General features: G+C 45.7%; 2 protein-coding genes across 3 annotated transcripts; one reads left to right on the plus strand and one right to left on the minus strand.

Annotated features, from left to right (window-relative positions):
• Positions 1-3,529: 3,529 nt before the first annotated feature.
• Positions 3,530-9,208, plus strand: tufm (Tu translation elongation factor, mitochondrial). Its single transcript, XM_039764743.1, has 10 exons — positions 3,530-3,604; positions 6,500-6,540; positions 6,630-6,789; positions 6,993-7,159; positions 7,657-7,926; positions 8,003-8,135; positions 8,222-8,326; positions 8,405-8,556; positions 8,692-8,811; positions 8,898-9,208. The coding sequence occupies exons 1-10, from the start codon at positions 3,565-3,567 to the stop codon at positions 9,066-9,068; spliced, it is 1,359 nt and encodes a 452-aa protein (XP_039620677.1). The 5' UTR covers positions 3,530-3,564; the 3' UTR covers positions 9,069-9,208.
• Positions 9,209-9,385: 177 nt separating this feature from the next.
• On the minus strand, positions 9,386-27,324 carry LOC120536412 (tectonic-3-like). Of its 2 annotated transcripts, none has more exons than XM_039764741.1 (14): positions 17,764-18,047; positions 17,557-17,683; positions 15,540-15,655; positions 15,334-15,443; positions 15,149-15,257; positions 14,961-15,073; positions 14,837-14,875; positions 14,687-14,761; positions 14,040-14,162; positions 13,778-13,867; positions 13,594-13,691; positions 10,111-10,261; positions 9,880-10,020; positions 9,386-9,707 (listed from the first exon to the last, which is right to left on the minus strand). In XM_039764741.1, the coding sequence occupies exons 1-14, from the start codon at positions 17,864-17,866 to the stop codon at positions 9,492-9,494; spliced, it is 1,611 nt and encodes a 536-aa protein (XP_039620675.1). In that variant the 5' UTR covers positions 17,867-18,047; the 3' UTR covers positions 9,386-9,491. The 2 variants fall into 2 exon arrangements, with proteins under 2 accessions (XP_039620675.1, XP_039620676.1); XM_039764742.1 differs by adding an exon at positions 26,796-27,324 and having other exon boundaries at positions 9,595-10,020; positions 17,764-18,070.
• Positions 27,325-27,642: the final 318 nt, after the last annotated feature.

Genomic DNA, 27,642 nt, shown 5'->3' on the forward strand with positions numbered 1-27,642 from the left:
ACGGTGGTTTCAGAAAGTAATTCGACCTCCATCACTTTCTTTGTACTTTATTGTGCTGTGTATTTAATTTTAAATGGAAATATTTGTCATTTTACTCATTCGTCCACACACAATACCTCATTGAGTTACTTGGAGTAACAAAGGTAGGCAGGACTAGGAATGCGGATATTAGAGGAACAACAGAGGTACAACAGTTTGGTGACAAAAGTGCGACAGGCAAGGATGAGATGGTTTGGGTATGTGTAGAGGAGAGATGAGGGGAACATTGAGAAACACATGTGGAGGATGGAACCACAAGGCCAGAGGAAAAGAGGAAGACCAAACAGGAGGTTTATAGATGTGGTGAGGGAGGACATGAGGGCAGTCGGTGTGGCAGAAAACAATGTAAAGGACAGGGATAGATGGAGACGACTGAGCTGCTGTGGCGACCTCTAAATGGTAGCAGACCGAAGAAGAAGAAGGCATGTCTACACTCAGTAACCCATAATGACAAAGAGAAAACATGTTTACAGTAAGGTGTGAAAATGTATTAAAAATCAAAAACTGAAATCTCTCCTTCTTAGAAGTACTCAGATCCTTAATTACTTGTCTTCTTGGTAAGTCTCTACAAGCTTTGTATACCTAGATTTGGGAACTTTATCCCATTCTTCCTGGCAGGTCCTCTCAAGCTCTGTTAGATTGGATGGGAAGCATCTGTAAAACTGCCATCTTCAGGTGTCTACTGGAAATAAATGCATGAATTAATTTCTTAGAATCCTGCTTATTTAGAAAACTTCTTAATTTCCCAACATTCTTAAGATGGAAGAGACTTGATTTGTACAACTTTGTAATGTGTGCTTTAAATGACCTGCTAGAATCCAAGATAACTCATAGACTGTGGGCTGATTCAGTAAAATTAATGGTGACTGAGTTAGATGATGACAGAATATTGTGATCAGCGTTACTCCCTCCATCAATTAACATCTCTTAGAAGAACAGCCCTGTCGGGGTCCTTGGGTGCTGCAAGAGGGCGCTGTCGGGGGCAGACTGCCCTGGTTTCTGTATGAGCCGGAGGTGCTTCAGACGACCACTGGCCGCATTCCAGGGTCCTGTTTAAAAGAAGCCCACCGCATCTTCTAGAGGGGTCAGAGTCGGAAGGCAGTGGGCAACACTCATTGAGGGGCAGAAGAAGAGACTGTGATTATTTTTGTGTATTTTGCTCATTTGGAAAAATGTTGGTTGAAGATAAAAAAAACCTTTTATTTGAACCCAGGACTACGGTGTTTGTGGCTCAGTGGTGCCCCTTTGTGGTTGCAAATTGTTACCAGAAACGTTGCTGCAACAGAGAATAAATGTATCATTTGATTGAGCATCTTGACATGTATGACAAATATTTAGTATTATTTTCCAAACTTACAAACAGAAATTATACTTGCATAAAAGAATGGCTTGAGGAACCCATCAGTATCAAGTCATCGTAAGCCCTGTTTCATAGAGGAATAGAAATGATTTAAAGTATGTAACGATGAAATTCAGACATAAACAGGAGCTTCTTCAGAAACTGTGGATAGAAATGAAGAATGAATATACTCCTATTGAGAAAAAAGCTTGAATATGTCAACTACTCATGTTTAAGAATAGACAGATAGATAGATCTTAATTTGTCCCCAAGGGAACATATGGCTTTTCTAGAAGTTAAATTAATTAATAAATAAATAAACACACACACTATAGTCTGAACACACACCTGAAGGACTAAAAGGAAACAAAACGTCCGACGTATTGCTGTTGATATAAAGGAGCCCCCACAGTGTTTCTTGACACACTTCAGCACACATTCAGCAAATGACTCGGCTGAAAGTCCTCAGTGTCACCGTGTCACAGAGAGAATGTGCAGCATTGTTAATGATGGCACTCAGTTTTGTCTCCAGCAGGTCCAGAGGAAGCCCCATAAGTGAGCCTGTCCTTTTAATTAGTTTGTGGATTTGATGGGCCTGTCTTGAAGTGATGTTACTGGTCAAGCACACCACACTGGCCATCCCAGAGCTGTACACGATGACGATGATGTCAGTTCCCACATTAAAAGGGCTCAGTCTCCTAAGAAAAAAGAGTCTGCTCTGCGCTTTCTTCTCTAGTTCCTTTGTGTTATGAGACCAGCTGAGCCTGTCAATGACGTGGACCACCAAGTACTTGTGGCAGTGCACCACCTCCACATAGACTCCTTGAATAGTGACCCCCCATAGAGGCTCTTTAGTTTACTGTGTGAGTTAGGATTTTCTGTATTTCAAGTATAAAAACTAATAATTTAGAAAGGTTACAAATGACTGAAGAAGTACTGAGTGTCTGTCTGTCCCTCCAATAGTCTACCTAATATCACAAAGATGTGTGAATCGTGTCAGGCCTAAAGATCTTATTGAAAAGCTACAATAATAAAGCAGGCAAGTCTAGTTTCTTTATTGCACAGTTGCCTACAGTCAGTGTATATGGAGTGTCCCTAAAGATGTAATCACATGTATAACTCAGGTGACAATGTGTGACAGGTCCGGTGAAGGGAAACTAACAGAAAACTGATTGGTCGTCACAAAACAAAATAAATGACTTACAGGTACCATTGTTAAAAAACACATCTTTGAGATGTTTAAGAAAACTGCAAACCATGGGGGCCTACACTAACATTATGCACCCTGCACGCAGATAGATGCCAGGCTGGGACTTGAAATGCTGAATAAAACCAAGAAGACAGAGGAAGTTTTCTGCTCCTTTAACCCCCCATCCCCTCCAGGAGGCGCTCTTTTAGAACACTTTTAGCCGCAGGTTCATCTCCACCAGGGTGTGCTAAGAGGTGACTCTGGGGGTCATTTCTGCCCACTGATATATTAGGATTAACAAGGTTTATCAAATATAATCCAGTCTTTACAAGTCAGCCTGGAGCTATCACAGAACAACGTCAGACTAACGACATGGAACTGCCGTGAAGATGGTATACCTGTGTTTCTGGGGTTTTCCCTTTCTTATTTACAGGTGTTTGTACCTGATGACTTGTGCTGTCACTCTGCACGCTTCTTAAACTGCCTCTTTATTTCACTCCTGTGCTAACCTTTTATTTCTTCTCTGCCTGCTGTCGGCTTTTCCCGTCTTTGCTCTTCCTTATATTCATTTTCATCTCCCTGCTCGTGCGGAGGCGACATGCAATACCTGTGACGAACGTAAGGCAATTACACTCTTGGCTCGGGCGTCAAGTCGACTCTGTTGCTCCCTCCTGTGTTCTCACTAATAACTGCAGTCTTCTTTTCCTTCGATCCGGAACCTCCATACAATTGAAATATATATATATATATATATATATATATATATATATATATATATATATATATATATATATATATATAGTCTCTTATATTGACTGCTTTAACGCTGTTACGTTCTTGTATACAATTCGGAAGGTGGCTGCTGGTGTATTACGAAGTTTGACCGCTGGTGAGTTCTCAGCATGTTCATGATAATCCTTTACCGAGCGTTTAAAAACATACCCGGCGCTAGTTGATGACGTCACGGCCCCGCTTCCGGCGCGTCTGACAGTCCGACATGGCGGCACTTGCTGTGGTCCGTGTGTGCGCGCGTGGAGGTGAGTGATTCGCCGCCCGTGGGGAAACAGCAAAGAAATGTAGGCTAGTTGGACGGGTGTGTAGGGCACGGGAGATGAAGTGAAGATAAATCGGGCCGATATAGTCGGACTGCGGGGATTAGACAAGCGGTCGCGGCTCTACCTCAAAGGTCATTGTGGTGCGCGACGCGTCCGGGAGAGGGGAGATTCGCACCGGTTAAGAGGAGTCGGCAGAACTGGACTGAGATGAGAAAGGAGCGGGCAGGGGGCGAACTGGAAGGTGCTGAAGCAGCGTAGGTGACGAGGATGTGTGTGACTGGCTTCAAAGCAGACGCGGCGAGGTACTAGAAGAGAAAAGGGATGGAGTCCGAGCGTTGCGGAGCAAATAGCGGGACAGAAGTGAATGGCACAGAATGTCACCCGGTACCGAGTTAGAACTATACAACCTGCGTAATGAAAATGGCGACTTAATGTTGACGGCGACCTGAGGAAGACCAGCACCGTGCAATACACACAAAAACGACCAGTTTACTGAAAGCCGCTTTTCATAATGGTGCCGGACTGTGCCCAGTGTAGAGGAGGTGCTTAGCAATGACACAGAGTCCAAGAATGGCGAGACTGTCTGGAATGGCACCTGTATAGAGCAAGTGGTACGTTCTAGCAAGACTGGGCGAGACAACAAGTCTGAGAAGGGACTGGACTGATGCATCTCAGTGTACGTGAAGTAGAACGGTTGTTGAGCTGGCACGGATACCCGGTACCAGTTTAGAGTTAGGCAGTGAAGTTTAATACACCAGTGTACAGCAGCTGGCAGGTCAATGTGGGATGCCAGTTTAGATGAGGTCCCAATTCACAGGTGAAGGAGGTGGAGAGTCCATAAGCAGTTTAGAAAAAGCCCACCAGGATCACGAAGGGTGGGAAATTATAGTACAGGGGTGTGCAGCATCGGTCCTGGAAGAGCCACAGTGGCTGCAGGTTTTCGTTCCAACCAAAATGCTTAATTAGAAACCAATTATTGCCACTCTCAAACTTGTATTATTTTTATTTTATGGCTTGTTAGTGTTTTATCCAAATGATCTGAAGCCTAAAACAGATGCACGACTCTCGGCTCATATCACTTTCCTTTCAAGTGTTTTATTAAACCAAATGGTGTGTGATGAACGCACACAGGTGTAAACAGGGACAGCTTAGTGGGAGATCTGCTGGCTCCTTTGTCATTTGCGTCTTATTGCCAGTAAGGGGCCATTAAAATACGGAATGCAGCTGTTTAACACCAAAATAAGCATTGTAGGGTGGGAAACCCTAACAAGTAAGGCCACTTAAATGAAGCAGAGAAATGTCACTTGAGCAATAATTGACTTGTCATTAAGAAATTGGTTTGGATCTCAAGCCAGCAGCCACTGACGCTGCCACTCCTGTTCTAGTAGGATTTGCCCTGCACTACATCAGAGTTGCTTGGGAGTTCCAGTACAGATTTCAAATTAAAACGTTATTGGCCACATACAGTTACGTACACAGTGCGATATGTAGAGAAATGCTTAATTGCTAAACTTCACCTGAGCATATAAGGTAGAGGATAAAAAAAGGAGAAGAACCATAATACACAACAAAAAGTAATGAGTTCCAGTGGGGCCGGACTTAGGCCAGTTGAAAGAGTGCGTCTCAGTGTAAGTGGACCTGACCACTGTGTAGCCCTAGCTGACCCCCTAGTACCAGTTTAGAATAACACAGAGAGGCTAGAAATGGAGAAGCTGGTGGGTAAATGTTAGACCGCGGTCAGAGGATAAGCAACCAGCAGCCATACCAGGTGCTGTCGGAACCGGCTGTCCACCTAAAGCCACGCGTCTTTGGACCTGGCATTTACTTGGATGGGAGGCCATCTAGGAAAAGCCTGGGTTTCTGCTGGAAGAGGTGTTGGTGTGTCCAGCTGGGGGCGCTTTCCTGTGGTCTGTGTGTGAACCCCAATGTCCCAGTGCAGTGACAGGGACACTGTGCTGTAAAAAAATCAGTGTTGGCCTTCAGATGAGTTGTAAAGCTGAGGTCCTGATTCTCTGTGGTCATAAAAAGCCCCTGTGAATCTGGTGAAGAGAGTATGGAGTACCCCAATGTCCTGGCTAAATTGTCCACTATGGTCTGATCATTCTGAACCTCTAGTCATTCCTTCTCCCATACTGACTAACTATCAGTCACCCCTTCACCACCGAATACCCAATGCGTGGTGCGAGTACTGGCACAGGAATGGCTGCCGTCACATCTTCCAGGTGAATGCCACACATGACTGTGGTTGAAGTGGCTCCTCACCATCTATGTAAAGCTCTTTGAGGAGGTTAGAACAGTAGTATATAGGAATAATTATTTATTAATAATCAACTTTCTAGTAAACAAAAAGATGCCAGTTCAGGGTAGGTACCGTTTTACAGCAATGCTGGACTGTTCCTAGAGTGGAGGAGATGTTTAGTCCACAAACTAGAAACTTTTGAAAATCACACCGGCTTCAAGAATGGTGGGACTCTGGTATGAGTAGATGTTAAATTGTGCTGTTGTACCAGTACGAAAGAGGTACTGAGTTCTAGCAGGACTGGCCTCGGGCCAGTATAAAGAGGTGTGTCTCGGCGTAAATGGACATGAACCACTGGGCAGCATGTGCTGTCACCCAGGACCAATTTAAATGAAGACACTGAGGTTAGAACTGGACCTGCACCAGTGACTCCTGCTCCAACGTCCATGAAGACAGCAAGTCCCATTCGAAGTGGAGTGGCAGTTGTTCGTATTAAACTTCCTGGAGCTCCCCCAAGAAGGCTCCAGAACAAGTCTTACTGGGAATGGACTCTGAGCGGGTAGTGCCATCAGAGTGGTGAGCCCCCTCCAAGGAACAGCTCTATTAGTTAACACCCTTTCTGCTTCTTCTCTTCTCAGCTCTACATGGTTGCACTTCTGGGCTCCTCTACAGTAGAGTGGTGAGTCTGTTTCACTGGTGTGACCCTTCACACTCTGCCGCTGTCCTATCCTGTTTTCGTTTCACATTTCATTTTGCTGTTGTCAACAGGCACCCCTCTGCTCACGGCTTGGAGTGGCACCCGTGTTCTTCAGGCATTACGCTGCAGAAGCCAAGAAAACTTTCACACGTGACAAGCCTCATGTGAACATTGGTACTATTGGACATGTTGACCATGGGAAGACTACTCTGACCGCAGCCATCACCAAAGGTAAGGGATGTGCCCACCTTGTGTTGGTGTGATAGTACAAGCAGTTTATGTCTGACCTTGGCAGGTAAGCCAGTTCACATCAGTAGCTGCCAGGTTTGAGCCTGACCAAAGAGTTTTTCTCTGGACTCGTCTGTAAGCCTTTTTGGTTCTGCTGGTGGGCTGTACATTTCTGTATTTTCTGACTCGTCTCCTTGTATTTACAGTCCTAGCGGAAGCTGGTGGAGCTCATTACAAGAAATACGAAGATATCGACAATGCCCCGGAAGAGAAGGCGCGAGGAATCACCATTAATGCATCACACGTGGAGTACACCACGGCCAACCGGCACTATGCTCACACGGACTGTCCTGGCCATGCAGACTATGTCAAGGTGGGCCTTACTCACTGCAGCATCTTCTTGTTGCCTGTGCTGCCCTTTGACTTGCCCTCCACAACTGAGCCGTGTAGACAGATTAGCGGCTGGCCTGAACATATAGGGGGCTTTGTGCGTGGCTGTGATGCTGGTGTAGAGGGGTCTGCTAGGCAGTAATCGGCTCTGCTGTTTTCTGATGTCTATACAGAGGCATGAGTAGATTTGAATTGACATTTGGACAAACAAGCACATTCACACCAGGTGTCGGAACTGGTGGAAGGTGTCTGGCCTGTATTTGAGCCGTACTTGGTGTTATCCATCAGTGGCAGAGCACAACTAGTCTTGCAAGCAAAGCAGTTATTGGGTTGACTTGCACACACTCCCTCACCCCTTAACCCTGCTGGAAGGCTCTACGGTTCTGTGCCATTGTATGTTGTTGTTCAGTAATATATGTTCATCTTGTCTGAAGATCCGTATGGATTGCTGCTGTTCAAATTTAAAATATTGGTTTTCAGAACATGATTACAGGCACTGCTCAGATGGATGGCTGCATCTTAGTGGTGGCTGCCACAGATGGTCAGATGCCACAGACTCGTGAGCACCTCCTGCTGGCACGACAGATTGGAGTGGAGCATGTGGTGGTATTTGTGAACAAGGCGGATGCTGTCGAAGACAAAGAGATGCTGGATTTGGTGGAGCTGGAGATCCGTGAGCTGCTCAGCGAGTTTGGCTATGATGGCGAGAAGACCCCTGTCATCATTGGCTCTGCTCTGTGTGCTCTTGAGGTGAGACCCACTTTCATTCATGTGTGTCTGGCTCTGTCTAAACTTCTCCATTGACCCGTCTTATGGTGACCTACAGAGCAGAGAATCTGAACTGGGAGTAAACTCTATACTGAAGCTTCTTGAAGTTGTGGATGAATATATCCCTTTGCCCAAACGGGAGCTGGATAAGCCCTTCCTGCTGCCCATTGAAGCAGTCTACTCTATTCCAGGTGAGAGGGGCAGGTGGTGCAATAAGACTGGCAGTGGTAGGGGTAAGAGTCTTGTATTTGCTGGAACTTCAGTAATATTTTGGCAGGAAGGGGCACTGTGGTGACTGGAACCCTAGAGCGTGGCGTCATCAAGAAGGGTGACGAGTGCGAGTTTGTGGGACACAACAAAGCCTTCAAGTCCGTTGTGACTGGTAAGAGAGTTTCCAGCAAGACGGTTGAGGGAGAAAATGGAAGGGTCAGTTGGTGATTGCTGCCACTTTGCCCTGTAGGTGTTGAGATGTTTCACAAGAGCCTGGAGCGTGCAGAAGCTGGCGACAACCTTGGAGCTCTGGTGCGTGGACTAAAGAGGGAGGAAGTGCGGCGTGGCATGGTGATGTGCAAGCCAGGATCCATTAAGCCTCACCAGAAAGTGCAGGCGCAGGTGTGTGCTCACTTACCAGAGAGTAACGAGTCTGTAAGAGAGATGATGAACACTCTTTAATCATCTGGACGATGTTCACTGTGGTTTTGTGTTGGTTTGTACCAATAACTGTGGTCACTCACTTTCTATTTCCAGGTCTATGTGCTCAGCCCGGAGGAGGGAGGACGCCATAAGCCCTTTGTGTCGAATTTCATGCCAGTTATGTTCTCCTTGACCTGGGATATGGCTTGCCGTGTAAATCTCCCACAGAACAAGGTGAGACCTTAATGCCTGCTTATAGCTGACCCACACCTTGGTGGTTATGTCTGCCATCTGACCATCTTCTGTCTTTGTGCTGTTAGGAAATGGTAATGCCAGGTGAGGACACACCACTTACCCTGACCCTACGACAGCCAATGGTTCTAGAGAAAGGCCAACGCTTCACCCTCCGAGATGGTAACAAGACCATTGGAACAGGCCTCGTCACTGAGGTACTGACAGTGACAGCAGAAGATGAAGCGAACTGGGGATAAGTAGACTGGACAGTTTGAAAAACTGCGGGCTCTGATGACCAGTGCTTTGACTTACTAGCTTTCTCATTTTGGACTCCGCTCTGCAAGCTGATACAATATGATATTTGTAATAATTGCTATTAAACTATTGCTCAAAGGTAGCCCCATGTTGTATTCATGTGGGCAGGTTCTTGGGGGGGGGGGTTCATAGTGGAAATTCCAGATAGCGGAAGACTCATCTGAACAACTCCATACTGTGAATGTGGGAATTACAATACTTGTGCAGCTACTGCAAACCACTTGACCTAGGATTTGACCCTAGTGACCAATGCAAGGACTCCTGGTTTAAAAAAAAAAATTTAATTCCATTGTTTTACATAAAAATATAAATTCTGTTAAGAAAATTTTTCGGCCCATCAGTCCCAAGTACTCATCGACAAACAGTTAAAGTAACACTTGACTCATCACAATGGTCAGCATTCCACCAAACCCAAATCTAAGCAGACCAGCAGCTTGATTAGTTAGTGCGGCCATACGAAACGGGTAGAAGAAGTCAAAAGGCAGCTTCCAGTCCAGTGTGGGGCGTCCCCGTGGTGCTTCTGGATAAACCGTGGTTTCCACAAATGTCACATCTACTGTGAGGTGAGGTTTAGAAGAACACTGAAACAAAGGAAGGGTTACAGTAATTGAAAAACTTGAGGAGCCATCTGGATGAGTGAGTATGGCGGCCTGAAGTAAAGAAATGCTGGCGATGTTGTGGTGGACAGATGCCCCGCTGGTTTGGTACTGGCAATGGCACATTTTGAGATAAACAGCTTCTTAGTCGGCTCACCTGCAACGTTTCACAGCTGAAAGTGACTTTGACCCCAGTGATCTGGTTCTGTGGGTGGCTCACTAATCCCCGCTGAGCCCACAGCAGCTGGTATGACATAGAAGTGGGTATCCAACATCCAGTTGCACAGCTCTGGTTCCCCTGCAAGAAGAAATCAAGCAAGGTTGTTTTCTGAGTCAACGCTGCTTCCCCCCCAGGTGGCGCCCCCTTCTCACCCCATCTCTTTCTCACCTGCTGGGGAGCACAGTCACTGACGACGACTCTGGTCCAGTCGGAGGCCATTTGTGCACCACGCGTCATTGCTACAAACTCTGGAGTGCTGCTGCCTCTCAGGAAGGCGTAGGCCTGAGTATTCAGTTGTTGACAGTCCTGGGCCACCAAACTACCAAGAAGGTTATTGGGCTTTCATTGTCATGAAGTTGGGATTTAATTATACAATACTGAGTTGTACTTATTCTGTTAGCCAGCTCTATAGCTTGCTGCTGTTAATAGTTGCCTTTGTTTTATTTTATTGATAATGGTGATGACCATATGCAAGTTTACAAAGTAAAGTACATTGAAAATGAATTCACTGATGGCCATCACAAGTGTGTGGGTAAAGTGTGCAAAAATAAATACAAATCAATGCTTGCTCTGGATAAGGTCAAACCCTCCGCCCAATTTTAACCTTGCTTGATCCGAACCAGGCTCACGGCAGATCCCATGGTATTCTGGCACCACTGGGCTGAAGCAGGCACCAGTCAGTCATCCACCCAGTCTTACAATAAGCCTTAGATGTCTTTGGGCTGTGGAATAAAGATCATGCAGACAAAAGGTGGAAGGGATTGAATTAAATGGGTTCTAGGAATGGATGGACATGCGGGAGAACTTGAAGGCTGGCTTGCTGTCCATAATAATGCCGTGGCCAAAAGTGCCCTCTGACCTACACGTTGGAAATCAATGCAGTGAGCAACTACAGTTCACCATCAGTGCTAGCGATTGAACAATTGTGATAGAAAGTATTTCCTTTATTTTCTTCTTTCTAACTTTACCACTTTGTATTTTCTATTGTTCTTTTATTTCTTGTAACTCTTTCTTTGTCTTCAACTCTGTCTTAAGTAATTTCAGATTTGCCCCCTCAATGCCAAGGCAGTCTAGGTGAGGTAAGGCAATGGACTTTAAACCACCAGGTTGCCAGTTTGTTTTCCACCTCCGCCTCACTGTGACCTGCCTGTGCTCATGCTGTAAAAAAAAAAAAAATCCTGTAAACAGTTGTAACGTAACTCTTGTCTTGTAAGTCGACTTTAATAAAAGTGTCCGCCAAATATTCATTAGAAATGGAGAACGTGTGTGAATGTTTCCCAGCTAATAAATGAATGATGTTTTAAAGTGACTTGATCATACTGCATGTACACAGTCACAAAAAGAATGGAAATGGGAAGTAGGAGGAAAGACAGACGTCAGAGAGTGACAGAGGTGGCTGAAGACTGTTCCTGCACAAAGGGGCGGTCACCACACTTGATCCACCATTAAGTGGACAACAAGATGCCACTCAGGCTGAAAATTTTCTTCTGTTGTGCGTCACAATAGCACAACAAACCACAGCTGAATTAATGAATTAAGGCAAATCTCCGCTGATGTGAAAGCCTCCATAATCACATGCTCCAAACTCCCTTCTCTTTTCAGTCTTGTCTGGCCATTATCCTCACTTCAACTTCATTAACTCCATGCTGCCACTTCCACCTCCTACTAAATATCAGTCTGAAGTCAGTTCACTGATGTCAAGGTTCCTCTGGCATGGCCAGACGTCCCAAGTCCTGAACTATTAATCTCCCCGTTTCCAGTTTCTTTTTCTGCCTTTAGCTCTGCTCAGTGCTCAGGACAGGTGGGATTTCTCGGACTACCCCCTGACCCAAACACCCTTTGTACTCCTTGTTTTGTTCTGTCTCTCCCCTCTACTCCTTACTGTGCAAAGCATCCTATAACCTGTGTCCTTCATTTCTCTTTGGTCCACAGACCTTCCTCCTCTCCCTTCACCCCTTTCATGGGACACCGTTCTCTCCAATGTCAGGTTTTATTCTAGAAACCCAAACTACCAGCACACCCAGTTCAGAACTCTACAGGCTCTCCACTGCTCCTCAAAAGTGGTTTCTGATGGGCCTCACTACTGATCCTTTCTGGTTTACCTGCCACTTTTCCTTTTGGACTCACAGATGTCACCTACTGTCCTCCCTGCAGTATCCCGCTGTACCACAAATCTTTCTTCTTTCGGACCTTTCTAGGCTTCAGCTCAAATTCTCTGAATGCAAGTTATTCTATTTGGATTCCGTGATAGTCAACGTACTTATTGGCTCCCGCTGGATGGCACCTGAATGTGTCACTGCTGACAACTGGCAGTCCTCCTTCTACAGCTCAATACTTGTGGAGTTGGACCTTCCAGTAATGCAACTGAAACCCACTAAACCTCAGCTTGCAACACTTTGATTTTTTAAATAATCCCCTGGCTCAGGTGGGGTAGGAGACGGTGGGTTTGTTTCTTTGTATGTTCTGTCTGTTTATTCCTGTCAATTTGTTTTTGCTTATTAAAAAGTTGATCACAAAATAAAAATAATTGGATAATGGATGGATGTTTCGTTCTATTGGTGATTTTCAATTTCAACTTCCTTCCCATCTCACAACTCCATTATATAAGATATGGCCATTTCTTTGTCGGGTATCAACATCAACTGCAGAACAATTAAATGTATATGCAGTAATAGAATTAATTAATCTGCTAAAGTGAATGCAGCATGATGGCTGCTAAATGCTACATTTAACTCATAAGACCACAAGTAAAGCTCCCACTAGAGTAACTGTGTGACCTTCCGAAATCGACTAAAACTGCTAGCAATTACATTATGGAGGAACATCTGAGGAGATACGTCCCAATAGAACAGTTTGAAAGTATGAACACCTTAGCAATGTCTTTACCACCTCACCTCCGGTGGCTCAGGGGTTTCAGGCTGCCCTCCTGTTTACTTTCTATAAATCCTCCATCAAAACTATCCTGACAGGAAGCCTTACTGCCTGGTTTGGGACCAGCGCACAGCAGGACCACAAAGCTCTGGTCATCTGCACCAAGCGACGTTAGACCGGGACAAGGAAATAATCCGCTACACCAGCCATCCCAACAATGGCCGCTTTTCTGTGCTGCGCTATCGCTGCCTAAAGTCCACTTCAGACAGACTGCGGAGTTGCGTTTTCCTAGAGTCCATCTGCATCTTGAATAAGGAATATAAGTACATGACGCCCTATCGTGAACTCTGTTACACTAAGTTATTTATTTAGATATTACTTATAAATGAATGATTTTTGATATTTATAAAGTCATGTATCATTGTCATCGTCCTTTTATGTTCTTCCTTAAGGCACAGTCATTGCAGCTGAAGAACTAAGCATCTCCCAACATATTGCACTGTATGTATAATTTGTATGTGACAAAACAATTGATGGCAAAGAAACATTAAATACTTGACAATGTCCCCGAGATACGTCCTGGAATGCACAGTTAACATTTGTAGTCAGCTTTGGATGAATGAATGCATGTAGTCACTCACTTAACAAAGCTTTTCTACACGCTGAAGGCAGCGCTTAACAGAAATGTCTGCGCTTTTTCTTTTGACCCTGCGGTATCAGAAGTCTCTCCTCTCAACACACAGCCATAGAGCACAAAACACACAAAGGAGGCATCCTTACTTCAGTAAGCAGCTTGTCAGCAGGTTTTCCTTGAACAGTAGAGGTCTTCTTGAGGAAAGAGAGCAGACTCCGTCCGGCAGTCCACTAGGCACCAAAATCTTAATGGCAGCTGGTCAAGGGCTTAACTCTCTGATCAGGAGGGTCTCATTCATACACTCAGACAAAGACAACAGGCAAAGGATACTGGATTTGCTCGGCCAGCAAACTGTCCGGTCACTGGTTCACCAGGGACAAGGCCCAGCTTCACCTGAGAAGTGGCAGCAGGAGTAGAAGGCTGCAGGCAGAAGCAACAGACAGACGCTTACATGAAGCAAATTCAAGTAAGTCAAACCCAGTCGTGTGACATCTTAGGGGAAATGCATTATGCGCCACATTCCACCTTTTACATCCTTCCACACAAAACACACTGGCATCTAAAACTGGGTGGATGGAACTACATATCTCACCTGATACTGTACTGAAAAGGTCTGTACCATGCTGCTGTCGCTTATCTTCACATCTGCCAGTTGCACATCCACAGAGGCGCTAACAATTTCACCAGCTGCTGAGAAGTTTAAGATGTAGGAGACCTGAATGGAGAGAGTGAATCAGACAACAATGGTTCACTGGGATGGTCCCGCTTAGTAAAGCATGCCATAAAGATGCCACTAGTGTATCAGTACCCAGAAGCCGCCTAGGTGTTGGTGCTCAGGTCCCAGTTAGGTGGTTAGTAATACTGCTGTGGCTCACTCATCATAACTGATCATATGCTCAAATGGCAATTCAAGGCCCATCTGCTGACCTAGCAGTCTCAGTAGGAGTGAAGTATCCCTGATCTCTGAGGGCTTTACTGCTTTACTGAAGAAGCTCCTACAAGGAGTATTAGTTATATGTTTAATGATGTGACCAATTTTTGGGCCTCAGTAACACTGCAGCAGCTCTAATAGATCCTACTCTCCTCAACATCGTAATCCGGACCTGCTCAATTACTATTATAAGGCAGCATCGTCAACAGGCAGTGCTACGTCTAATTATATTGCTGCAACATCTCATGCTTTCTATGTGACGCTCCCATCGATACCACTGCACCTTACAAACCAGCATCATAGCTCACCTGGGCTGTCACGTTTTTACAGACGTCCCCAATGAGAACTGGCTGTGGCCACTGTGACACTGGCTGTATGTTGACCTGTCAAAATTACAAATGTAGGTTAAAAGGGCAACTGATGGTCTAAGAAGTTAGATAAGTGACCTCCAAGTTCACCTTCATAGCTTGTACACTGGCAAGTGAGGGGCTGGGTATCTGAAAAAAAAACAAAAAAACAGAAGACAACTTAACAAAAGTGCCAAGGATCAGATGGCATGTGTGTGCAACTGGACACTCGTACCCGTAAAAGGAAGAAATCCGCATAAAAAGTGCTGGCTTTGAGTCCATTGGCTGTCTCACAGGAGCTGCTTGTCACACTGCGGGTACAGGATGTTTGCCCACTCTGCAAGAAAACTGAGAGGAAGGCTATAGTCAGTCACAGTCTAGACATCGTTGTGCTCCCGCTCCCACTATACTGGGCCCCTGTACCTGCAGGATTGTAGTCGTTGCAGGCTCCGCTTGTACCACTGGGTCCTGGCTGACGAAATCTGCCAAGCACTGAGGTGACACTGAAGACGGAAAGGATGACATCTCCGGCCTGAGGAAAGAGATACACGAGTCAACATATTCAGCAGCGTAAGATGAAAAACAGGGAGGGGAGCTGGACGACTTACTCGGTAGAAAGCTGCAGTAGTGGGAGTCTGAAGAGAGGCCTGCATGGAGAAGGAAGGGAAGCCGGACACTCGTGTGGCCGTAGGAGGCAAAGCTACATAGTTTAACTTGCCTAAAAGAAGCAATGGGAAATAGAACGTAATCACAATGGGAGACCTGGAGGACTTCACGTAGATATAACAGCTCGACACTAGCCCTCTGTTCTTACCATTATCGACCTGGACACAGAAAAGCCGTGTCTGCCCATCCATGAGCAGGGTGGTCAAGCTAGGAGTGTTGGCACTGAAAATTAGAAACTCCTCTGCACACTGCCATGACACAGCTCTGTAGAATGAGAAAATAACTAAGTCAGAGGAAACAATGGACAAACCGAGCAGCCCTCAGACAACGACCTCTTCATTCATGTTAATAAATGGCTACCTTTCACTTCTTTCATCTGCCCTTTGTGTTACTCCCTCCTTCCCCTCCTGTATTTTTTCTTTTCCTCACACACCTGGTAAGGCTACTAGCATCATTTTCTATTTTTTCAGCCCTTGGATCACATGTACTCTTTTTTTTCTTTACTTAGGCAGGTAGACTGGCCCAAAAAATAGAAGGAGAGCAGAGTAGTGCTGGCATCGGACAGCTGGCAAATACCTACTATGTGGCACACTAGGCAGTTCAATAAGTGACATACACCGTCCAATTCATGATCAGATGGACAACTATGCAGTTACCAATATGCACATAGACAAAAGAATTCCTGACATATGAAAACACAGAAAGACTGACTTGACACATTCACATCGTGGACTGTTGGCTGGGCACACTACTGAGATCCAAAAAGATGGCAGACAATTCATCCTAATAGCAGTGGAGTGTTGTACCGTGTTAGCCATTAGCAGTCAATCAGGCAGAAAAACGATTAGTTGAACAACAGTATCCCAGATATGACTTTTCATGAACACATTTAGTTTACTGCATACAATTTAGAAGAAGCCAAGTTGACTTTTTTAGCCCAGTCCTCAGTCTCTGCTGTGGGAACTGTACCATCTAGCAATGATGAAGACATCGACTGTCTGTATCTCCATACTTCATCAGCTTCCTTCAAATGAGAGTCCACCCCAGATATCTAAGGCAATGATGGAAATGGACTTTTGAACCTGAAATGAAAGTCAGCTACTAATTCAAAACGATACAAATCGACTTGTGAGACGCATGACCTAAATCAGATTAAATACAGCAGTGCACACATTTCTTCTGATTCAGATTATCCAGAATGTCCATGTATCAGTTCTCTTCACTGGGCGCTCTGAATGACTTCTAATTCATTCATTTTACAGTAATTATACACTCAATATGGCAAGCCAAACTACCATTCGGAGATATCGCAAAAACAATAGCAGATATCTTGAGATACACTCCAGTGCATTTTGAGATATTTTAAAAAACATCTGGAGGCATTTTCGGATAATCTCAAAATAAATTCTTAACTACATCTTAATGTAACTTTAAAAGCAAATTATTTCAAGGTATCTGAATACCATTTTCATATATCTGCAGTGCAATCTAGGATATCTCAAAATAGCTTTCAGTCCATTTTCAGATGACTTAAATACAAGTCAAGATATCTCCAAATAACTTCCTGCTCATTTCAAGATATCTTAAAGTAGACAGGAAATCCCACTGAAATATTAGGACATCTTTCAAACATTGCAGATAATTTAAGATGCAGTTAATTGGAGATGTTATTTTGAAATGTATTGCAGAAATCTTCAAATGAAGGAATGTATTTTTAAATATCTCTAAGCAAGTTTCAGCTGTCTTAAGAAGTAAACTGCATTTTAAGATATCTAAAATTAATTTTGCGATAGATCTAAGCATTGGTTCGGCTTGCCGTATCCATTAAAACTAAAAATCAGCGAAATCACCGAACTGCACTTAGCAGGCAGCACACAAACGTTGAAAAGGATCGTAAATTGGCAGACGACTTCATTCTGGCCGATTTACGATGACTGTACACTGTTCTGCATTTTAGGTGGGCTGTTAAATCGTTCATTCAGGGTCACAAGTGACGTTTGTGGTTTAAAGCTCGAAGCCCGGGACAATACGTGGAAGCGGTGAGGCGGACAGATGACACACTGGGTCGGTCGCATAGTAAACGGTGGTCAAGTGGCCTAAACACACACAAATAGCCAATTCAAGACACGGACAGGACAAACGACACTCAACGACGTCTCACTAACCGTTTGCTGCCGGCACTGCATGACGAGAAGACGCCTTCCGGGTTGCTAAGGCCGCAGTCGCTCAAGTCACAGCAGCAGTTGATGTCACACACTCCAGTCGTGAGGTCACAGGGGCATACGGCCAGATCTACAGGGTCACAACAAGAAGAAGCGCATGTATGTTTGTCTTCACAACGACAACGACAAACCCAAAGAGCGGACACTCACTGTAGGTGCTCGTGGTGGCGCGCTCTGTGATCCCATCGGCTAAACAACCCACAAGCAGAAGCGCAAGACAGTGTAGCCCTAGAATGGGCAAAGGTGGTCCCATCCCGAGAGACGCGGTGTGGCGACCCTGCTGTCGATCACACGCTTCGCCTTTTACACTCTGCTAAGGCGCTGTAGCAGCTTCGCGACGCGCCGAGAAGCATGGCTGAAGCCTAGCAACCGACAGCTGTCCACGTCACTTCCTGTCGCGTTCCGGCTGTGCACTTCCGCCTCCAGCGCCAGTCTGTCAGCCGCACTCAGAAATAAACTGCGAATAAAGAACAACCGTCAGTGACAAAAGGCAAGTTACAGAAGTATGTTAAATACGCAACTCCACAAGAAGAATTAAACATGTTACCAAACGGTGTGCTCAAAAGAAAGGATTATTTATTATTAAGATGCCTGAAAGAATGAACTGATCAGACTCAGAATGAGAACACCTTTAATTGTGTAAATGAAAAACGATTAAGTGATAAGATATATATTTAGGAATAATAGATTGGCGGCATGTTGGCGCAGTGGCGTAAGAGCCCCCGGTGTTCGTGCAGGCCCCGAGTCCCAGCTCACCCATAAATGGCCAGACAGCACCTCCCAGGCAGGACATCCATCATAACTTCGAGCAGATGATCAGTCACAGAGCACGGGACCTGCCTGCTGGCCTCCCCCGGTTTGGGTCACCTGTCAGTCATTAATCCAAGACCCCTACTCTTCTCTTATCCATGAAGAAGTGCAATTTTGCGTATTAGGGCCACGGTGAAGAAAAAAAAAAAAAACATGTTGAGAAGAAAGTCGACATGTTGTCTTTATTCTCGACAATTCCACTTTATGCTCGTAGCTAATTCTGTCAGTAGAATGTTGTAAAGTAAATATAATCTTAAAATGAATGGAATTTCTCAAACTCCGTCATAAGTTAATGTCGCACATTAAATGCTTTCTTTGTCTTGTGTTGTGTTGTGTTTCCCGACCCCATTCATTGCTACGCGCTTCTTAAACGGACTTTCCGTTGCTCTGAGGAGGCGCAGGCAGCGATCGCCGCACAGAATCCATTCACTTCATGATATTCCTGCTCTCTGAACACTCTGAACACAGCTAAGATAAATACTTGATATCATTTTCAAGATTAAATGCATTAAAGCAGGTATTAAACATGCTCGGTGGTGTGGCGGTGGTGCTGCTCCCTCGCATTAAGGGGTCCCCAGGTCAACGTTCAGTGTGGAGAACTTTATGGTAGGTGTGACGAGGCTCCAAAAAACTGGATGTATGAACGGGTATCGCACAGGTGTAACTGAATTATCGTGTAAATGTTGGGTTTGTGATCTGGTGCTCAGAATTCAATGGATGCACTTCTGAGGGGTTTTCTTTATCGCATGCGTGCTGTCTCCATCTGACACACACACACGCACACTAGCAGGGTCAATATAGCATAATAAATCCCACAGCCTACATGACTTTGAAAGGAAACTGAAGCACGCCAAGTAAACTCACCAGAAAAACATGACATCTCAAGGCAGGGAACTCCCGAGGCAGCAGTGCAACCTCCACGCCACCGTGCCCCTACGTGTTTAATACACGCGTCAATGCATTTCATCATGAAAATGATATCAAGTACAGTATTTCTTTATCTTAGCATTCTAAATGTTCAGGGAGCAGAGATATCATCAAGTGAATGAATTGTGTGTGCCGATCGCTGCCTGCGCCTCCTCAGTCCAGGAGGAAGTCCGATTAAGAAGCGCGTAGAGATGAACAACTGGGACGGGAAGGCATTTAATGTGCTGTACAGTAACTTATGAGGGGGTGAGAGTAAAATTAGGAAATGAAATATTCATGTTAAAGTGATGTTTAGTTTACGATGTTCTACTTTAATGACAAACTACGAGCATAAAGTCCACACTCTCGACTTATAGTTTTTATATTTCTTCACTTTGGCCCTAATACACTTTATTAATTTTCAAACGGTTGTTCTTTAGTTTGTTTTTTTGTAACTTTGTGATGCAGTTATTGTAAATCACTTTGAATAACGTGCCATCTTGTTATGTTGTCTTACTAATTCTTGTTGGCGTTTGTTAATTTTGTTGGAATGGCTTTATGATTGTATATATAAGGTACAATTTCTATTCTTAGATTCTTCCTATCGTTGTCTTGAGGGTCTTACCTGCACATCTCTGCAGCCTACTTCTCATCTTTTAAAAACTATATTTATTCTCCAGTATTTCTTCTTTTTAGTTATCTTAGTGTTAACGTTTTTAAACAGATACAGATTACAAAGTGATCAGTTAGATGAACACAAGAAATGTCTGCGTCAGAAGGATTATTCCTGTCTGTATGTAGATAGCTTATTAATATGTGTGATGGGCAGAAAATGTAACCCTGAGTTAGGAGTAAAGTTTGGTTTTAGAACATAAGAAATTTGACATACAGTATGAGAGAAGACCATTCAGTCTTTCAAATCTGTGTGTTCAACATGTCAACAACATTTAATTTGATGGCATATTTTTGTATCTCAAAATGCTTTACAGGAAGTCCTAAAGAGAAATTACAAGAAAAGTAAAGCAAATTAAATTAGTTAAGAATAACAAGGAATAAATAGCAAAATAATCAGTGCAGGGTTCCAAAAATCGAAATATAATTAGTAGAATTGTAGAGTCCGTATATATAATACTGCATTCTAAATCTCTAACGATGAGTCCAATGACAGGGTTAGGTTTAGGCTTAGGGTTAGGGTTAGGGTGGGAGAACAGCAACAGTAAAATCTGCAGCCCCCACTGGGCCTTGTGCCGCACATACATGTTCTGAAGTTGTTTCTTATTATCTTTTAGGTTTTGGTCCAGTGGGTCACACGGAGAGCATCACAGGTGGCAGCGCGGTGCCTCAGTCAGGCGGAGGTGGTGGCATCATTCATGATTGTAAATCCATCTATCTAGCTATTAGCTGAACAATACTGTCGAGACTCTTTCTCTGCATGTCTAATAATTAAATGTAAAAAACGTTTATCCCAGTCTGTCAGATAACTGCTAATTGTGACTGGATATCTTCCAGTCGTGTTAAGTTTGAATATCCTTCACTTTCATTTGCAGTTCATTCATTGTTGGAGACTGTTGCTGGTCTCCACTGTGGCCGTGTGTGTGGCCAGGACAGCTCAAGACAGCAGGAAAGAGTTTGGGGCGCTAGCCAGGTGGTCCCTTTAAAATGCCCGAAGAGGAGAGCGAGCGGTTAGGAGCGGGCACTGATACAGCGCACTGCCACACCCACCACACGACAAACCAACTCAGGATCCAGATTAGGACCCGAGTGTAGCCATGCAACGGGTGATACCTCAGCACCACACCAGATGGAGATCAGTTCAGATGGAGTGGAACAGTGGGAGGTTAAGAAAACACAAGAGAAATAGAACAGAAATGGCACTCGTATGCACACGTCCCTTCTGCAGGGAGCCATAAGCAGGTTTAGAAGGGTCGTATCTTTAGCGGAGCTCCGTCTCGCAGGTTGCTTCGGTCATCCCTCTTGTTTGTGCACAAGAGCACCATCTGCTGGGCGTTAGATGCAGTGCTTCACCTGCCCCAAAAGCAGGGATACCCCTGGTGACCCGTGACATATAAAAGTGACCAGGTGACACTAACCTGTGCAAGTGAGTCCGACATGTGCCATGAACTGTGTGGTGAAGCTCAAAGCCACCTATTCTGACACAATGGGACTGAAGGAGACACACAAACCGATACTTGACCGTTTTTAAACAGCTATTACAGTTCTGTATACGGACGTTTCAGTGCTTGCTATTGTGACACTTGATTTACTCCCAGTGAAGTACCGAAAGAAAGTGAAACCTTTTTAAATGAAGAACAATATGCAGTGTGGTGTCATATGGATGGTCCTGCTGGCTTCAAATCCCAGCCTGGTCACTCACTGTCTCTGTCTGGGCATTCTGGGCCTTCAGTGACTATAATATCTGATTTAAGTGGCTTCAAGGCATGATGGATGAATGGTGGAGAACTGGATGGGTGGGCATATGTGATGTGACAGGTAGACTCATTGTAAGGATGAGGCTGCAGGAAAAAAATGTGCCAAAAAAATGGGAACAAAACCACAGGAGAATATCAGAAATTATGGAGGGAGTGTGGGAGCGAAGAGCAAGCAGCCAGAAAGACAATACAGAAACCAGGGGCAGCACATGGACAAGGTGGAGGGTAAAGTCCTAAGAATAAGAAGTTAGTGGCTTGTGCAACACCAAAAGGGTAAATGAGAGGGAAAAGGCATGGAAGATTAGGAATTAGTCAGGAAAATCATAAAAGAGTCATCCATATTCTCATTCCAGCAAATTGCTTTTGAAGCTCGTTGTTCTCCAGTCAGGTGTGGGGTGTTCTGCTTTCTATTAAGTAAATGAAGTTCTGTATTTGAAGCCATCGGTCTGTGGTATGCTGGGCCAGTAACATCACATCAAGGGTGGCCCACCGAATAGACATGTTAATGAAAAGGCCAGGCTCACTTATGGGACACCCTGGAGGTGGCAGTGGAGGAGAGGATGAAGACAAAAGTGAGGGCCACAATGAACAACGCTGCACATCCGCTCTCTGACACATCAACACACCAACAACTTATTAGGCAGAAATGTGTCAAGAAACGCGATGGGGACTCCATTACTCCAACAGCAATACACCTGTATAGTGCCTCACTGGGACTGGGACTGGGACTGCCGAGACGGAAGCTTTTCTTTCCTTCTGTCATTCTAGTGTGTGCTCAGATCACTGTGTATATATATATATATATATTATAACCACTAGGGAGCTCCACTGCCCCCCAAATCACAGACAGCAATACCCAACACACTTCCAGGTTCCAATAAAGAATTTTCATCTGACAAAATGCCTTCTTCATACAATCACCAGCAAAATGCACCCTGCACAATCCTCCTTCCTCCTCTAAAAGAGCATTTCCCACCCACAGCAGAGCCATCTAGTGGTCCCACAGACCCCGAAATGGCTGCATTTCTGGACTCCACTTCCCATGCCAGCCTGCGGGTACCTGAAACTGGTCCAGCTTTGAGATGAGCTGCCACATGTTTTCTGGGGGAATGAACTGCTCCCAGTGAGACTGTTCGCCTGCTTCTTCCATTATGGCCTCCTGGGTAGGCATGAATCCTTCATTTATCCTGGTCAGGATGCTTGTCCTTCCTCTCTGGCACTTATAGTATATGTCACTCAGTCAGTCATTGTCCAACCCACTATATCCTAACACAGGGTCATGGGGGTCTGCTTATTTATTTATTTAATGGCCTTCAGGACAGAGTGGTGCCACTTAGGCTAGGGATCAATGCTCACAATCAGAAGGGTGCCAGTCTGAAACCCGTAAACTCCAGAAGTGACTTTAGCAAGGCCCTTAACCTGCCATTGTTTCCTCCTGAGTCTGACGTTAACCTGCAAGCAGGTCCTGCGGGTTGGTGGCAGAGTTGGCACTCCAGCCACTGTAAAAGACACACACACACACAGTGTTCCAGGGTGATGCTGAGGTGTCACCCACGGCACTAGGGTCCTGATCCAGGTGGTTTGGCGTGCGGTGGATGTGGCATCACGCTGTCAGTACATGCTCCCAACCTCCTCCTCATCCTCCTCCTCCTCTTGTACAAAGCTAAATTTCCCCCTGGGCACAAATACAGTTCTGCCTGTCTATCCAACCATTTTCCAAGCCCAGGGTCCTGTGGGGAAGCCATTCTTGTTTATCTTGGTGCCAGGGAATGGCCACCTACAGCCTGGTATTCAGACTGGCAAGTTCTAGGAATTCCACTGCCATGTGACAATAATGTACTGTAGTTACTGCTGTCTGTCTGATTTAAGCTGCCCCTTCATATTTCTCTTACTGTCTGTTTATATCTATCAATGTAGCATCTTTTTCTATTTGATTTTATCATTATTTATTGTGGCTGGCGCAGTGGCAGTGCTGCCGCCTCACAATAAGGAAACCAAGGCTGGCGTCCAGGACCCTTTCTGTGTGTAGCTGGCCTGTTCTCCCTGTGTTTGTGGGCCTTTCTGCCAGACGCTCCGGCTTCCTCCCACAGTCCAGAGACATGCAAGTTAAATGTGCAGGCGACGCTGTTCTGTTCGTGTCGTTGTCGCTGCATGTCTTAGTGAAGTGGGTGGCAATCTGAGGACCTCCAGAGAAGCCCCCAAGGACCGAGGAGGACAGGCAGCGACAGCCTGGGGTTTGAAGGTGACGGAGCTGCAGACCACACTGGTGTGCCATCAGTGGCTCGCCTGGCTAACGTCTGATCAAACTGCTGGTCTGGATTCATCGTTCTGCTTGTTCACATGCAGGCCGGGCTTCAAATGTTCATTTAATGTCACCGGTGGTCTTCATTACAGACACAAGTCCCATTTTTGTTCTTAGCCTTCTGCCCATTTTGACCATACCATCCTTGTATGGACGTTTTCTTGTGCAGATGGCTTCTTTCCCCAGCCTGTCCTTTAATGCGTCTCACTGCCTGGTGCAGCACTTTGTCTCAGTCCTCGCTTGGCGCTATATTGAATTACGATTGACTGACAGCCAATTGCTGTTTTCACAGCTCTTGTTCTAATTTTGTGGCATTGAGAGGACGAATTCCAGAAGGCTGGGACCCGTGGACATGGCTACTGGGATGGCTCTGTGCTCATTGCTGACTTGTATTGTGTGACCGGGCCTTGGGGGCTGCTATGTGATCCTGTCACCCATGTGGTGTTCTCGGCACACGTCAGCCCTTGTCACTTGTGTGGTCACACACACACACAAGCAGAGTAAACAGAGTTGCCAGGCACTGTACGGAGTGATGGGCAGCAGCGTTGGTGTCCTTCATGGAGGAAGCCAGCTATTCCAGGAGGCAGCCCATCCCCCCAGCTGGGATAGCCCTTGGAGAGGAGGTCACCTTCCCAAAATAGCCGGGGGGCAGCTGTGTGTGGATTACAGAAGAGGGAAGTGCGAGAGTGGCAAGAAGAGAAGCGCGCCAGCCCAAGAGTCACAGGGAGTGACGTTCAGTGGGTAGAGCAGATGAAATCAGGCGGGCTGGAGCCTCGGACCAGTCAGGTGTCACACGTCTAATGTGTGTCATGGGTTCAAGAGGGACAGGACGGGCTTGAGTTAACAAGGGGAAGCTGGAGTGCAGTGTGATGGAGTCTGCCGCCTGTCACTCCGTCACTCCGTCACTCAGGCTTTATGTCGCACCCTTCCGTGAGGACCACCGCAAGCACAAAAGAATTGCAGTACAAGTGGCTAAAGTGTCAGCAGCAAGTCCTTGGGGTTACAACAACTCGGGGAAGTGACAAAGAAGCATAGGGTGGGAAAAACCACACTCACCAGTGAGGGGAAAATACACATTCAGGGGGTCCACAGTCAGTTACAGCATAAGAAACGGACAGGTCAGGTAACCTTGGCCAGCTGAGCACCTTGACACTCAACAATGCCACATGGCACATGGTGAGCTCCATGACTGTCTGACATTTGAAAGCCTGGCACTGAATCCTGAGGTGCCCAGTCACTCTGATGTCTCAATCCAAAGACAGTAAGTTAGCTAAAGCAACATGGCACCAATAGCCTTAGTGGGATGATTCAAAGAGAATGGGACCAGTAGGAGAAGGCAATGGTGGACGGGCTGTTAGTGGATGTGGAATATGAAGAGTGTGAGGAACAAGTTAGGAGAACGAAGAGTGGCAGCAGGCAGAACAGGAGATGAGGTCCTCAAAAAGGACCAGGCAGGGTCAGGAAAAGGGCGAATAAAGTGAGAGGACCCAAAAAGCAAGTGAGGACCTGACAATAATAGAAAGGGACCCTGAAACTGGAGCACCAAGGAGATCACATTGACATCACATGCCCACTGTAAGTGCCACACAGGAAGGATGGGCATCCCGACCAGGAGAGGAGAAGTTTCCTTACCCCAACGGGAGGCCCTAAGTGGATGGACAAGCATCCAGGCAGAGAGAGAGAAAGAAGCCATACCAGAAGAAGACTCCTCAAATAGATGGATGGACATCCCAGAAGGAAAGGAAGATTCCTTACCCAGACAGGCAGATGGACACGTGTCCCGGCCAGATAATAATAATTCATTACATTTATATAGCGCTTTTTTATCAGTTACTCAAAGCGCTCAGCAATTGCAGGTTAAGGGTCTTGCTGAAGGGCCCAACAGAGCAGAGTCCCTTTTTGGCATTCGAACCGGCAACCTTCCAATTAGCAGTGCAGATCTCTAGCCTCAGAGCCACCACTCCACCTTATATATTTGGAGTACTTTTCCTGTCCGGGATAAAAGCGAAGGGCATGGAAGGACTGTCGCTGCTCCCCAGCATGCTAGATGGCAATGGCCCTGGATATTGGTGCTCGGTTGGCAACCAGTAGAGTATGCTGGGGTCCATGGGTGCCACAACAGGGCACTGCAAGGAGTTACACTCCCTGTTATTGGAAACCTCTGTATGACCCATAACTGCTTCAAATGGGCAAAAGCCCTGGCACCAGAAAGGACCGCGCTGCCTTGACCAGATGAGTCGGAGCTGGGAGGAGGGAAGGCAGCACTCGGCTGGAGGAGAAGAGACGACTGGTTTGAGTTTGAGGTTGTAATCAAACAGCAGCCTTTATCTGTCTTGTGTGAGTGTGTATGGGGTTTGGGGCTCACTGGCGCCCCCTGGCCTTCACACCGCTCACATGACTGATGAAAGGCCACACTGCCACATACAAGATGACAGCTGCCAAGCGTTAGCACCACACAATGGCAGTGCCAAGACAAGAAAGCAATTACAAAATAGCAGCATGCTGATGTCATGATAACAAGGCTAAACACAATGGACGCCCAGACCTACATAACTGACAAATGCAAGACATGTTAAAGAACGAAGGAATTCTGAGCATTACAACAAGCAGCATCAGACACCGTGTGCGCTAAAGCGGCCAGCAGCAGGTCACGCCGCGGCTTTGGGCTCCTCGAGCTCCTCGGTTCTTTTATTAAATGCGTTAGCAGGCCAGCATCGTGAGATGTTTGTACTCACTCTGCTCTTCCAGTGTCGACGAGTTCAGTCAGATAAGCAGGGCCTCATCGGCTCGAGGACACGGGTTGTGTGCTTGGACTCTCCACTCCCAGTAAGGGCATCTTGAAGAAGTGGGCGGCCAGCTGGCTGGGGTCTCCAGGACGCTGACTGGGTCTTTGACTTTCTCTCTTCTAGCCGACTGTGGACCCTCCAGAGGTTTCTTTCTTTCCCCAATGATTTTGCTCTCTGGAGTTTTTACTTTCCTCTCCTCCGCTGTCACCTGCCGTTGTCCCCCACTTCATTAATGGGCACCTAGTGTTGGTTTCCATGTATGCTAATCCGCTTCTGCTTTGTCTCCTGTGTGTTTTAACAAATCTGTGTCTTTATGGGCACTAATTCGGTGTTTAATGATTAGTAACATTTATACTTTATTATTTTATCAGAGAGCCTGTCACAGCGCCCGGCACCGGCACTCAGTGAAGAGCACTTGACCAAAATAAATGGCAATGAATTGAAAAGCGCCTGAGTGACACTTCCTACTTGAAATAAGCAGGAATTAGCTTCTCGGTGGCCTTCATATTTAGAAACTGTCGCAATATTTCAATCATTTTGGGCTGTAGCGTGCGTTTTAAAGGCCGTACTGCCAATGCTTTCAGAGGCAACGTCTTCAGTCACGCTGATGTTTAGATCAGCTGGCTTACAAAGTGGCACAATGTGCCGGGGTCTCCTCACCCCCATTTCAGAGACATCCATCCACTCCTTGAACTCACTGACACAAATACTGTAATTAAAGGGCACCACTGGCAAAGCTCCATTTGGGCTCAAATAAGAATCTCTGGGATCCCAAAGTGGCGGTCCAAGTACTGAG

This window comes from Polypterus senegalus, chromosome 10 (genome assembly GCF_016835505.1).
Source record: "Polypterus senegalus isolate Bchr_013 chromosome 10, ASM1683550v1, whole genome shotgun sequence".
In the NCBI taxonomy this organism is placed as follows: domain Eukaryota; kingdom Metazoa; phylum Chordata; class Cladistia; order Polypteriformes; family Polypteridae; genus Polypterus; species Polypterus senegalus.